General features: G+C 42.3%; 1 protein-coding gene across 1 annotated transcript in view; it reads right to left on the bottom strand.

The window, feature by feature from the left end:
* Positions 1-1,495: 1,495 nt before the first annotated feature.
* CATSPERE (catsper channel auxiliary subunit epsilon) overlaps positions 1,496-15,025 on the bottom strand; it is a 62,584-nt gene continuing 49,054 nt past the window's right edge. The window contains exons 11-13 of the mRNA XM_065400678.1: positions 5,560-5,999; positions 4,241-4,299; positions 1,496-1,589 (exon numbers count right to left, since the gene is read on the bottom strand). Coding sequence (XP_065256750.1) covers positions 1,496-1,589; positions 4,241-4,299; positions 5,560-5,999 — 593 coding nt within the window. The remainder of the gene's footprint in view (positions 1,590-4,240; positions 4,300-5,559; positions 6,000-15,025) is intronic.

Genomic DNA, 15,025 nt, shown 5'->3' with positions numbered 1-15,025 from the left:
TTTTAAAATGAAAAACCAGAAGTAATAAAAGATAATTAAAACTTGCCTATGAATGACAATATGCCTTGATGGAGGACAGCCAACAAAAAAATGAGTTAGCTGAAAAGAAATACATTATATTACATACAGATCTATATTGTGATAAGATGGCCTATGTTCGTATGGTGGGTCCTGCACTTTTCTTGGGGGCCTAAGACGACACCACCCTTTGCCCCTGCTCTTGTGTGCCGAAGGCCCCGCTAGTGGCCCGGGAAGGTGGTAGAGAAGGGAAGCGGGGAAGGGGTCTGGATTTGCTCCTCGCTCTGAGTCCCAGCCCCTCTCAACCCCTGTGGGTCTTACCCTCTTCCCCCTTGGGTGGGGTTACCTTCGGTCCTTAGACGCTGGGGGAGGGAGTCTTCCTTACTTCAGTTCTCTGGTCTTTGAGATCTCACAACACACTTCCAAGCTCCAGTCCTCTCTCCTTCTACTCTGACTGCCCGAAGCAGGGGGTTTTATTAGGTTCCTGATAGGGCCTTAATTGACTACAGGTGCTCCAATTAACTTGTAGCAACCCTCCCTAGTCTACAGGGAACCACGCCTTAATTAGCCTAGGGCTTATATATTTCCCCTCGACCACTGCTCCCTGGCCCTCCTGTATCACAATATATATATATTATTGTATATACTACCATATACATAATTAATGTACATCTACTATATACATAATTAATTTACATAAAGTTAACCAATGAAAAAAGGTCAGGCTGAGCCGTGATGGATTTTAGCACAGAATTACATACATGCATATGTACAAACAGGGTAAGTCAATTTGATATATGAGTCAAAATATATATCTGTTGCAATACAAACTGCAGTGTATAAATGTTTATGCTTTTTTATCATTAAAAGACAAGTCTTAAGCCTAAAATGTTTAATATCCTTTTATTATTAAAAAATAGTTCAATTATATAAGTTGATTCCAACTGTCTAAGAGCACATTTGAACTATTTGGATAATCAGTGATTTGAATTATGAGGAGCTCCACTCCAAAAGCTTAAAAGTTCCACAGGAGCTTAGCTTCAGAAGCCTTGAGGAACTTTTGAGCTTTCCAAAAATGGGCCTTTGTCCTCAGGACTTGAGGAGTCTGAATGGAGGCATTGATGCTAATGGGGGCCAGCAACTTCATCTAGATATAGGGGCAACTCTACCTCTCTCTATGGCTTCCTCCTTGTCAAGGACACAACATCACTTTCCCCATCTTGAACACTTTCTCACCAGCACCCTGCTGTGAACCCTCCCTCTTCTGCAGCTCTACTTAGGCAGCATACAGAAACCTTTGGAAGATATAACCTTACTTTAGTTAACTGGAGCCACATTCATTAGCATTTATAGCCTAAAGATGAAATCCTAGCCCCACTGAACTCAGCTGTAAAACTCCCATCAATATCAATGGGATCAGAATTTCGCCATAAGAATCTAAGATGTAACGCCACCATATTTTAGCCAGATAAGTTTCTCAAGATACAAAACTTACCTTATTGTTTGTTGCACACATTTTTGCAGACCTACTAGGTTGTAGTTCAACTGTCATAACACCTGTGGATGCAATTCTACATGGGACCCCCCCCCCCCCAAGCAAGAATTAATATTAAGATTTACATACGTTTGAAAATAAATCAGTAATAGCATTTAACTAACTAAACTAAGGGTATATCTACACTGTAAATTGTAATAAAAAACCCATGGCTGGCCCATGTCAGATGACTCAGGCTTGTGGGACTATAAAATTGCAGTGTAGATAGCCAGGGTTGGGCTGGAGCCTGGGCTCTGAGACTATTCCCCCCCCCCCCCCGAAGGGTCACGGAGCACGGGTTCCAGCCTGAGCCTAGATGTCTACACTGCAAATTTATAGCACATCAGCCGAAGCCCTGCAAGCCCATGTCAGCTGACATGGGCCGGGCGCAGGAGTTTTATTAAAGTGTAGACATACACTAACTAACTAAACTAACTACACAATTGCAACTATAGCAAGGTATTTGTTTGGCAGCAGAAGGGTATTTAAATCATTTGTATTTTAAGGATGCTTTGCTGTGTTGTGGTAGCCGTGTTTGTCCCAGGATATGAGAGAGACAAGATAGGTGAGGTAATATCTTTTACTGGACCAAAGTTTTTGGTCTGGGACAAGTTTTTGAGCTTTACAGAGCTCTTCTTCAAGTCAGGGGAAGTTAACAAAAGTGTCTCAGCTAAATACAAGTTGGAACAGATTGTTAAGCATAAGGGGTTCACATCAACTGTAGGAGATTGCTTAAAATGAAGTGGGCAGTTAAGGGTTAGCAGGCAGTGCGGTGTGTTACAAATTGTTGTAATGTGCCATAAAACCAGTGTCTCTGAGTCCATGGTTTTAGTGTCTAGCAGAGTTATGAAATTAAGTTCCTAGGCTTGCCTTTTGAAGGTGTTGTACAAGCACATAATAATGGATATGTCTACACTGGAGCTGGAAGGTGTAAATTCCAGGAGAGGAGACATACCCACCCTAACTCTGATCAAGCTACTGTGCTAAAAATAAAAGTGTAGCTGTTGCAACGTGAACAAAGACAAGTCGCTCTGAGTGTGATCCCACCTAAGAACCTAAGTCCATTCTTGGGTCAGCTAGCCCCTCTTTCTGCTTGCACCGCTGTGGCTACACTTCTCTTTTTAGCATGCTAGCTCAATCGGTGTTAGTGTGGGTATGTCTCCATGAGCTGGAATTTACACCTTCCAACTCAAGTACAGACATACCTAAACTGATGGTGCCTGCCCCAAAGTACTTAAAACCTAAGCATAAAAGACAATGTGTGGGTAGAGACAGACAGGGAAGCACAAGGAAATAATAAAACAATACTTGTAGGCGTGAGAAGGCAGTGGTTTCAGCATACCAGCTGCCTTACCATTATCAAGTTTTTTGTAGGCATGACAGCAAAGGAGAATTTTAGAGAAGGATTTAAAAGGAGGACAATTAGGTTGCTTTGCAGAGGTTCACGGGGAGCTCCTCCCATATGTGAAGGGCAGTATGGGAGAAAACACAAAGGTGCTTGTTTGAAAATTTAAGAAGCTGAAAAATGGAGGCTGGCACCATTAGCAGAGGAGAGGTGGAAGTCACATCTTGAGAGCAAATTAGAGATGACAGGTAGGGTGCAGATAAGTGGTAAAGGGCCCTGAAAGCAAAAGCAAGTAGCTTATGTTTGAGGTGACAGAGAAAGAGGAGCCATTGGAGGGGATGCAAAGAGAAGGTGACATGGAAAAAGCAAAAAGCTAGGAATATGATCTTTGTAGCAGTGTTTGGAATGAATATAAGTGGGACAAGACTGCATTTGTCACAGACAGAGGGTAGGAGATAGCAATAGTTGAGATAATGAAGGCCTTGCCAAGTGTTTTTTCTGTGTGGACAGAGGAAGGCTGCATCTTAGAGATATTATGCAAGAAGAAGAAGCAAGATTTACACAAGCCTGTGAGCATCTAGAGAGAGGGCCAAGTAAAAGAAGACATACACGCCTAAGTGATAGGAAGATGGTGATGTTGTCCATGGTGACTTTAATTAGAAATTAGGTAGCAGGGAGGGATTGCGGGGAAAGATTAAGAGCTCTGTTTTGGCCAGGCTGATCTTAAGCTAACTGCTAGACATTCATGAGACATCAGAGAGACAGCAGGGCCGGCTCCAGCATTTCTGCCGCCCCAAGCAAAAAAAAAAAAAAAAAAAAGGCCACGATCGCGATCGGCGGCGGCAATTGGAAAAAAAGAGGGGAAAAAAAGCCGCGATCGGCGGCGGCAGTTCAGCGGCAGGTCCTTCGCTCCTAGAGGGAGTGAGGGACCTGCCGCCCCCAAATTGCCGCAGGTACCGCCCCTCTCCCTTGGCCGCCCCAAGCACCTGCTTGTTAAGCTGGTGCCTGGAGCCGGCCCTGAGAGACAGGGTGAGATTTGAGAACTGGGGCCTTAGTTACATTATTGTATCATAAATCAGATGCAACTCCATTGAAATCAATGAGATTATATTGTGTACATTAGATTAAAATCAGGCCCACCTTCTTAAAATAAAATTGAAATATACAACTTTACATTTCAAAAGCAAAGCAGATAAAATCAATTAACACTTGTATTGAGCTCTATGGATTTAAAACACTTTTAATTTATACTAAATCAGAACCAATGGACTGTGATATTCAATATATGTATAAATTACCATCTACATCATCTTAAGTATCTTTAACAAATACACAGTACTTACAATGCTTCTGTGTAATTAGGTTCAAGGCTGTAGTCCATTTTATGGTAAAATTTCATTGTCTAAAAGAGACAGAATTACGAGGAATGATAATTAGGAAAAATCCTTTAAAAATCTTTGCTTTGATCACGGACATTTTCATGATAGACAGAGCACACCTTACAAAAGATGAGCAGGGATGAAGACCAGCATCAGTGGGCTCTGTCTAGTAAAGCACCTATCACAACAGTATATATGGCATAATATCTAGCACTAAAGATACTATTTCAGTGGGCTCTTTGGGTTCCTGGTGAAGGTCTGAAACATTATGAGCTCACCAGTTTGTTATCTCTTCTGAATTATATAAAGAACACTAGCTTGTTTTTCACCCAGTCACACTACACAGATAGGGATCTGATGAAATGCAATGAAAGTTATTGTCTTCTTACTGAATAAATGTATAACAAATATTAAAAAAACAATCTTTTCATTGTATGTTATTTGTGAAACAAACAACAATCAGTTTGTTTTACAACGTTCAAAAAAATGAACAAACTCAGTCTTAAATTTCCTCTTAGGGCTTGTCTGTATACTACAGGGGTGTGATTTCTAAAGTGTACTAATGTGTTGTGCATTAACTGGTCCATGTAGGCCCTGCTGGTGCACACTAAAGGTTCCCTAGAGTGTTTTAACATAGTACTTCATTAAAGTGCATGAGAAACCTTTAGTGCGCACCAGCAGGGTCTACATGGACCAATTAATGCACAACACATTAGCACATTTTAGAATTTGCAGCCTGGTAGTGTTCATTTCCCACTGTGTAGAAAAGCCCTTATTCAAATAAGGCCCTTTACTAAATCAGTCCCTTTCCTCTCTTGGGGAACAAGCTTCTTTAAAGCTCCATCCCCTAACTTGTAAATATACTTCTGCAAAGCTACAAGATATTTGGCTTCCAATAACTTGTGGTGACTCCCATAATTCAGATTCCAAAACTAGTTCCTTTTCTTACTAAACTAGAAAGCTAATAATTATATTTAAACTGCAAAGATTATTTTTTATTTAATATATCTAATATAGCAGAAAATTAAGGGCTGATTCATCTTGGATTTATGCTGGCAAGAGCTGTCATGGCCTCAACAGCAGCAAATCTGCCAGGGAAGGAATTTGTGGGGATGGGAAGCGGCCCCTCCCCCACCCTTGAACACCCCCCAGCCCCACTCTATTGCCCAAAGAAAGCAAAGAATGGAAGTCTATATGAAGATATATACTGCAAAGTATGCTAAATATATTGTAGTTAGAAAGCAAATTGTATTGTATACAGGGACCATTTTAATATAACGTACCTGGTTTTTAGTACAGATTCCACGAGCTATTTCATAATCGACATATGTTGTCTGCATCAGCAATTCAGGCCTGTAGATTTCCACATCTGTGGATAAGCCCAGATTCTCCATATAGACTATTTGAGCCCAAAATGTCACTTCATCTCCCATGTCCAGGTAATAGACATTTAAATTCATGCTGTGCTTAAATACTAGATATGGGCAAATATCTTGAAAACCATGTATGTAACTAAACATTTCAGTTTTCAAGGGATAGTCCTCACGGTATATACTAGAACCATTGATAAACAGCATATATAGGTTACCAGATGGATTCAAGTAAAGGACTATGTTTTTGCTTTCCTTTTCCCATTCAGGGAGCTCCACAGCATCTTTCATTTCAATTTTAAAAAAAAACATCATATTGTTTTTCATCTTTATCACAGTGTTCCCGAAATAGTCTGCAGGAAGGAAAAAGAAGTCATCTTTACCTGTGTCGTTTAAATTTCCATACTGATGATGAAAATACGAATTCTTTAAAAAAATATAGATTTGTTTTTCTATTTCTATTGTACTTTCCACAAACATAGGTATTTGTTCCTAGCCAAAATTTCTCCTGCTCATTATATTGTTGTGCAGTATGATCTGTGCCTTTTGGGTGCTGTCCTCTAACACACAGATGATGCTGTAAGTGTCTAAATAATGAAGTGCTTTAGGATCGTTCAGGATGAAAAGTGCTGCATGGGAGCAGGGAATGAGGGAGACTGTGTGGAGGTGTGAAAAAGAGTAGGAGTGAACAACCAGGTTTCTGTGACCATGGCGATACAGAGATGAGCAACACCTGGTTCACATTTTCTTCACAAACATGAAGATACAAGTTTTTATTTTTTTAATTAATGAAAGATTAGATACTGTGCATCCATTCGTCATCAAGTATATTTGATAATGAACATTTTTGTCCATCACAGAGTGGTTACTTACCTTACAGTAACAGTGGTTCTCTGAAATATGTACTTCACATGGACCCCTCTCAATGTGCATACGCCCTATGTGTGTGAGACTGAATTCTCTTGGGCAGCTGCATGTATTCAGGTCATGCCTGTGCTCTGGATGTCCTCATGCCCCCCAACGCTGAGGGCGAAGTAGACCAAAACATCTCTGTTCCTTTGCCAAAACACTATCTCAGAGCAGTAGGATTCTGTACTGGCAGAAGAGGAGGGTAGCTTGTGGAATCCATGTGGATGACACATTTTGAAGAACCACAGTTATTGTAGAATGAATAACCATTTTTTCTTTTTTGAATGTTTGTCCACATGGATTCCACTCTTGGTGATTCACAGCAGTTGCCTTTTTATTTGGAGGTGTGTACAAGGAGTTCCACTTAAGCAATGATTAAAGGACAGCCCTACCAAAATGGACTGATCTGGAAGCCTCTACCAAAGAGCAATATCTTGTGAATGTGTGGACCAAGCTCCACATAGCTCCCACAAAATTTCAGAGATAAGGACATTCTTCAAATAGGCAGCAGAGTCTGCCTGGGTGCTAGTGGAATGAGCTCTAATGTGGCTAGGTGGCTGTAACTTGGCTAGTTTGAAACATGCACTTATATAGACAGAGACCAATTTTGATAATCTCTGTGAGGCTATTGCCTGACCCTTAATCCTATCAACAAAGGCTGTAAACAGTCTAGGCATATTCTTGAATGATTTTGGTCTTGTTCAGGTAGTATGACAGTACCCTTACTACATCAAGTACATGAAATTAAGTTTCCCCTGGGGTTGAGTCAGGTTTGGGAAAGAAAACTGGACGATGAATAAACTGTTTCATATAGAACTCAAACAGTTTTGGGCAGAAACTTGGGATGAGTGCTGAGAGTAACCCTGTCCTTATGAAACACTGTTTATGGGGGACCTGCTATGGGGGTCTGAATATCCCCTACTCCTCCAGCTGATATAATGGCCACTAAAAAAAGCGGTCTTCATTGATAAGTGGTATAGGAAACAAGATTTAAGGGCTCAAAGAGGAGACCTATCAACCTTGTTAATACTACATTGAGGTCCCAAGAGAGAGGGGCTCCTAAACTGGGGGGGCGGGGGGTGGGGAATATGACTAACGTCCTCAAGGAATTGCCTTAAGGTCCTGGCCAACTATAGATTGAGAAAATACAAAGTGGCCCTGGATAGAAGGGTGATTTGCAGATATTGCTACTAGATGGACCTTATGGAACTAACAGGCCAGATTATTTCAGGGCAAGTAAATAACAAAATACTGCTGAAATGGGTATTGTCAGGGGAGACGACTCATGCTAAGATGCCTACATAGAAAACCTCTTCCACTCAGCTTTATAAGTCACTCTAGTTGAGGCTTTCCCCTTTGGAGTAGAATGTTCTGAACTTTTCTCGTGCATGTAAGCCAGCCTGGATCCAGGCTGTTAGATGTAACAATGCTGGGTCTGGGTGCAGGATCTGACCATTGTTCTGCAAGACTATGTTGGGCAGAGTAGGCTAAGTGATCGAAGACTGCGCTAAGAGGTTCACCAGATCCAAATGCCAGGACTGCTGGGCCCATCATGATTATTGATCCAGCATCTTGCCTCAGTTTCCTCAGGAATCCTGGGGATCAGTAGGAAGGCATATATCAGTTTTGGTGTCCAGAGGATGAGAAAGGCATCTGATAGGGACCTTGGACTGGAGCCTCTTCTGGAGTGGAATGCTTGGCATTTCTTGTTCTGGTCTGTGGCAAATAGGTCTTTGACAGGCATCCCCACTATAAGCTTTGCAATACTGGATCCCTGATTGACCATCAGAGTTGTCTGAGAACTGTCTATTGAGGAAATCTAGTAGTGAGTTCTGCACACCTGGAAGATGTAGAGCCAACGACATGATCCGGTGACGAATATACTAAGTCCAGAGCCAAATGGCTTTCTGACAAAGCAGAGAGAACCTGACTCCTCCTTGTCTATTGACATATATATAGCCGTGGTGTTATCTGTCACCACTTGGATTGTGGCTCTCTGGAGTTGAGGAAGGAATGCTTTGCATACCAGGCAGATAGCTCTGAGTTCCAGGACATTTATGTACAAACTTCTTGAGTCAACCTGCATCTGAAGATGATATAGATGAGCTTGTGACGTTGCACTCCATATGTTTTATGGAAATAGGCTTATGAGTGTGAATATGATGTAACTGGAATATGTTTTATGAAAAAGGTCTCTTGTAAGGTATCATAACAAAGGTCATAACCTACTGAATATATTCCTCCTATTTGTATGTATGTATCATTCTAGTATCTGAAGATAGAAATATGAAGTATAACTCTGAGGTCCTATTGTAATTATGCAAAGTGTGGGCCATTAATGGTGGTTTAGAATCTTGATGGCTCCCATTGACTAGGACAATTGGTTGTAAATGGCTCTGTTTACTTACAAACCTTCCTGTGTACGTGTTGGCTAGCCCAGGAAGAATGGAGGCTGGGGTCTCACAGGACATGTGATCGTGTCACCTGATACTGGAATCCATCTTAAATCTGGTACTTTTCCATTTAGAAGGAGGAGTGGGGACCCAGAGAGACAAAAGATTCCTGCCTTTTACCAAAGCTATAAAAGGGGGTGGAACAGAACAAAGGGGTTGCCAATCATGAGAACACCCCTGCTTTCCACCTAAGACGTCTGCTGGAACTAACAAGGACTATACCAGGGGAAAGGACTGGGTCCAGACTAGGAAGGAGTCTAGTCTGTGAAAGAAGTTTATTGGATTATCTCTGAGGGTGAGATTTTACCTGTAATCAGTTTCTTAATGCATTAGGCTTAGACTTGCGTGTTTTTGCTTTATTTTGCTTGGTGACTTACTTTGTTCTGCCTGTTATTACTTGGAACCACTTAAATTCTACTTTTTATATTTAATAAAAACACTTTTGTTTATTAATTAACCCAGAGTAAGTGATTAATACCTGGGGGAGCAAACAGCTGTGCATATCTCTCTATCAATGTTATACAGGGCGGACAATTTATGAGTTTACCCTGTATAAGCTTTATAAAGAGTAAAACGGATTTATTTGGGGTTTGGATCCCATTGGGAACTGGGTGTCTGAGTGTTGGAGATAGATGACCTGCTGAGCAATTTTCGATTAAAGTCTGCAGCTTTTGGGGCGTGGACCAGACCTGGGTTTGTGTTGCAGCAGGTTAGCGTGTCTGGCTCACAAGGCAGGGTTCTGGAAGTCCCAAGCTGGCAGGGAAAACAGGCTCAGAGGTAATTCCAGCACATCAGGTGACAGTCCAAATGCGGTTTCTGTGACTGAACCCATCACACAGCTCTTCATCCTTGGAGGCATTTATCAGAATCTTGGTAGGCAGACATGCAAAGAAGGGTATTTCCTTTAACACCTGAAGTAGCCTTTTCCCACAAGTTTAAAAAGGAGAGGATTCCTTGTGGGACTGTGACCATCATGTCCATGTAGTGCCTGCTGGGTAGATAAACTGATTCCAACCACCTTTACATGAAGCATAGGTGAAGTCTGGAAAACTGTGTCACATAGATGCATGAGGCCATATGTCCGATGTGCCTTTGGCATGCTCTTACAGATGCCTTTCGGTAAGCCTGAAGTTGGCTGATGAGGTCCAATATAGTTTGGAATCTTTCTTGTGGAAGATAAGCTCTTGCTTACCTGGAATCTCACACGGCTCCTATGAACTTTATGCTTTGTATCATATGTGTGGATTTTTCTCTGGCTTTGAGGCCTAGTATGGCAAAGAGCTTGAAGGTTACTTGCTCCGAGTTGATTACCTCATATGGTGGCTCCTTGGATCAACTATCAATAGGATATGGACAGACCTGGATTCCTTATCTTCTTAAGTGAACTGTTATGACTGCCAAATACTTGGTGAATAACCTTGGTGCTACTGAAAGATCAAAGGGCAGGACCCTGTATAGATAGTCAGATGTTCCTGGTAGGAATCAGAGGATATTTCTTGTGAGCAGATGTATGCTGTTGAGATGTCAAAGGTCCAAAATAGGCCACCAGCCCCTTTTCTCCTTTAGAAAATAAAGGGAATAAAACTCCCTGCCCCTGAACTCTAAGGGCCTCTCTTCCGTTGCTCTGACATGCATGAAGCAAGAGACTGCACCTCTTGTTTCAACAGTATTTTGTGACAGGGACTGTTGAAGGACAGGGATGATGGGTGGTAGATAGGACAGGACTGAAATTGTATGCAATAGACGTTGCTGATATCTCTTGGACCCACTGTGCCATAGTGAACCTACTCCAGGCTTCCTGAAAAAATAATAGCAGTTGCCAAAATGGGGAGAAAGGGGTAGAGATCCTCCAAAAGTTCTACTAGGCTCTAGACTGGGGTTTGAAAATTGCTGTTGAGAGGAAGACATCATGTGCACCATAGCTGAGAAAGAGGTGATGGGTCATCTGTGTTGAAACATTTGCTTATCCCTTGGTAGCTCCAATGCCCCCTGTGGGTTTGTGAGTTGCTGGGCTGTCTCTCTAGCCCACGAAGGACTCACTTCTATGCCCAGAGTCTTTCAGGCCCTTCTTCCAGAGCACCGCTTTATTGATATAACAAAACTTGCAAAGTAACACAAAACTCACATCAAAGCTGGATGCTGGGACTCAAAAGCCTTTCATTCTGCTTCCCTCTCTCTGTTCCAAGGCTAGTCACAGGAGACAACCTTGCTCTTGTAGACCCCACTCCCTCTCAGCTGAGTCTTCTCAGCCCTTTATAGAGAACACTTGACCCCTTCCCAACTGGATCTGATAATTGAAAAGGGCTGGCTGGTCCCAGACCCCTTGGCCCTTAAAGGGGAAGACCATCCAATTACAGGTTTATAATAGTAAGGAGCAGAGGGATGCTGTCTGAAGGAGGTTTGAGGTCCAACTTGCTTCCTCCTTGGGGTTGGAATGTGCAAGTCCAGAGAATGCGAAGTGGCTCTAAAGTCCCTTAGTGAGTTGAGGGCTTCCTAGCTCTTTGAATTGAAGAGGTTGCAGCCCTCGAATGGAAGATGTTTTGCTATGGTTTGGCTCTCTTTGTATATTCCTGCTGACTGGCGCCAGGAGGATCATCGTATTGCTACCTATCTGGCTATGGTACAGATTTAGCCATGACACTGTTTCAGATGCATCCAAAATAGTCTATAGGGATGTTCTAGACATCAGTTGCCCCCTGAACATGATTGATTTTAATTCTTCTGTGTGCTCCTGTCAGAGCCTTTCCATAAAACTGAGAAAATTTCTTCCAATATAGACTGAAGTGCCTGGTCAATAATGTGCATCTGGAGAATGGCAGAGGAATCGGGTATTTTGCTGAGCACACCCAGTCTCTTTTTCACTGATGTCTGCTTGGATCTTTTGTGAACAGCCACTATGAGTGAGCCAGGCACTTGATGTAAATAAAGTACACTGAGTCCTTAGGAGGAACTTGGTACTATCTATCCACCCTCTTGGAAGTGGCAGTTATTGATGCTGGACTCTGCCACAAGTCCTTTGCAGATCATAACAATCCCTCATGAATAGACATGGCAAGTCTACCAGACATGGAAAGGAGCAGAATGTCTAGTAGTTTGTGTGACTTCTCTTGCACTACTTCCAGTAGGATGTCAAAGGTTTCAGCCATGTGTTTCATCATCAGGTCTTGGAAGACCTTAAGTTGTCTGCAGTAGAGGATGTTGAGGGATTGGCTGCCTCATCAGGGAAGGATGACAAAATTGCAGCTGGGAACAATTGTTCCTCCACATCTGCCTGTTGATTGTTCTCACTCTTCAGGGAAAAGGAAATAATCCTAGAAAGAGGGTAGAGAATGTTGGCTTGCAGACACATGGCTGCCTACCCCAAGGCACCCAGTAGGGCTATGGCTGATAAGTATATGGATACTGGACTGGTGGACACAGAAGAGGATACCAGGAGGGCTGCTCCCTGAAAGACCCATGCTTTCTCCCGCTCAAAGAGCAGTCTCTGGACTCCCTCCCTGATTCCCAGTGTGGCTGAACAGGTGAAGTAAATGGTACTGATGTCTCAACTGCTCTATATATCATGATTTTGAAGACTGAAAGCCTAGTTAGCACTGCTGACATTGTACGAGCCAGCAAGGACTTCACTACCGGACCCATGGACAGGTCACTTGGTGCTGAATACACCATAGATGGGTGCCGGGTACTGTAGGCATCAATGTGCTGCTTACCAAGGTGCTGGGTACTGTTGGGATGGTGCCAAATTGGTGTGGCCGTACTGAATGAATGGTGTGAGCATAACTTGACGTGACTTAAACATGGCTGAAGAGGATCCTGGGAGGAGGGTCCCCTTCAAGCAGAAGATTTGATAAATTTAGGCAAAAGTCCCTAGCTTTCTGAGTTGACCTGGGAAAAAAACAGCAGATGGAGCAATGGTCAGGGATACACCCCCTGCCTAAACAACAACAAAAAGGCACTTAAGAATACCTATCATTGAGTGGCATAGAAGCATCACACGAGGGGAATGTCTTATATCCCAGAGATTTAGCTTCCACTCAAGTCCCAGTAGCAGGAGTGGAGGGGCAGAGCTCCAAGTCTACTAATTATCTATTAAAAATGAATATTTTTTCCTTTTTAAAGCCAAGAAGCAAACTAAAAATTAACTACCTACCTGCAACTCTACTAACTAATCATGAACACTAACTGCAATAGAGTTACAGAGAAGCAGGCAGACACTGCAAAGAGTTCCAAATTGCTGCCACAATTGGTAAGAAGGAACTGAGGATGGCTGGGCCCACTCTGCCCTTTATGCACTCAGGCTGTGGTGTGAGGGGGGCATGAGGGATCTGGCATGCAGGTGTGGCCCCAATGGATGCTGCTGGCCAAAAATAATCCAATGTTGCAAGCACTGCGCACATGCGCCCCAAGAGACGAATCCATGAGGACAATCACTTGAAGAAGAACAAATAGTTATGATGACTGAGGAGAAATACTTTTTTATGTTTGTTTTAAAGATTAGATTAGTGACTTGTGTTTAAATTCAGGTCTACACTAGAAAAAGTTTGCTTGCAGAGCTATACCAGCAAACATTCCTACTATAGATGCAGTTTATACTGGCAAAAAAGTACTTTTGTCAGTATAGCTTATCCTGGTTCCTTGAGAAAAATAAGCTATACAAATAAAAGCATTTTTATGCCGGTATAACTGCACCTATACTAGGATTTTTGCCAGTATAGGAATGTTGTAAAATAATATAATCAATATCACACCCATAACATGTTATCATACTGGCAAAAGTTTCTAATGTAGACCCAGCTGAAGAGATTCTCAGCCTGTGAGAGAGATAACCGGTGCTTTTTCAACTGCAATTATTATTTTTACCTAGAGGAATAGAAAGAGGTAAGACCAGGACAAATTTCTTAAAGGGCCCATTTTTAATTAGTTTAACTCAAACTAATGGACAGATTTATTTTAAAATTCTCAGAAAATCTTTATACAGAGTAAAACGGATTTATTTGGGGTTTGGATCCCATTGGCAGTTGGGTGCCTGGGTACTGGAGACAGGAGCACTTCTTAAGCTGTTTTCAGTTAAGTCTGCAGCTTTGGGGTAAGTGGTTCAGAAAAAAAGGATGAACAGATCCAGAGCCCATGAAATTGTGGAAGTTGAACACTCTAGGGCCACCAAGGGACCTTATTACAGAGCTCATGTGCCATAGGGGATTGCAACAAGAAAAATGTTGACGCCTAACTTACTCCAGTAAATGTCCTGACATGGAAGGCTCACTGCAATGGCAAATGGAGATAAGATGCAATGAGCCTCCTTGGCACTGAATATCACAGATTCCTGCACAGCATAAGAAGTGTAAGGGCTTGAATACACAGATCTCAGCACCAAAGGGCACAAAGTTGGGACATCACCCACACCAGTTTCCTTCCACATTTAGGAACTACTGAATACACAGCCAGCTTTGGCACTGTGATTCCTCACCTTCCCCAATGCCACGTGAGAATGGTGAAGGTCAAGTCAGAGTCATAACTCCTGTACTTTTTCTCTCTCCCACTGTTCAGAAGACAGTCTAGGCACCAGAAAGTCATTCTGTTCAACCTCTGGGTCTTCTTAGTAGAGCTCAATGCAGAGGAAACCTTAGCTCCAACTTTTTATAATCTGGTTTTGATAGAAATAGTCAAGGGATTTCTCTACACCAATTTTACTAAGCATGGGTGCTTACTTAAGGCAAATATAGCTATGATGTTAAGGTGCCTTTCAATGTGAATGCAGTCAGACACTCAGCACCACACTTACTCAAGTTGGCCTTAAATTCTTCAGCAGTAAGAATTTAAGGCAGCACTCCCATCTCTAGACCTTTGGGGAATGGTATTGAAAAAGACATGAAGCTTCTGCCTATATTGTGCCTCACACTAAGGCATTTCAGCCATCAGACATGAACATCAATGTCTGACATTTTGAAATTGCATAACACATTAGGCCTATGGCCAATCTTCTTGGTGGTGGCTAAGACAATAGAATCTACAGAATC

Source organism: Emys orbicularis, chromosome 3, assembly GCF_028017835.1.
Source record: "Emys orbicularis isolate rEmyOrb1 chromosome 3, rEmyOrb1.hap1, whole genome shotgun sequence".
NCBI lineage: Eukaryota > Metazoa > Chordata > Testudines > Emydidae > Emys > Emys orbicularis.
The sequence above is the reverse complement of the archived record's forward strand: the minus strand, read 5'-3'. Positions and strand labels throughout refer to the sequence as shown.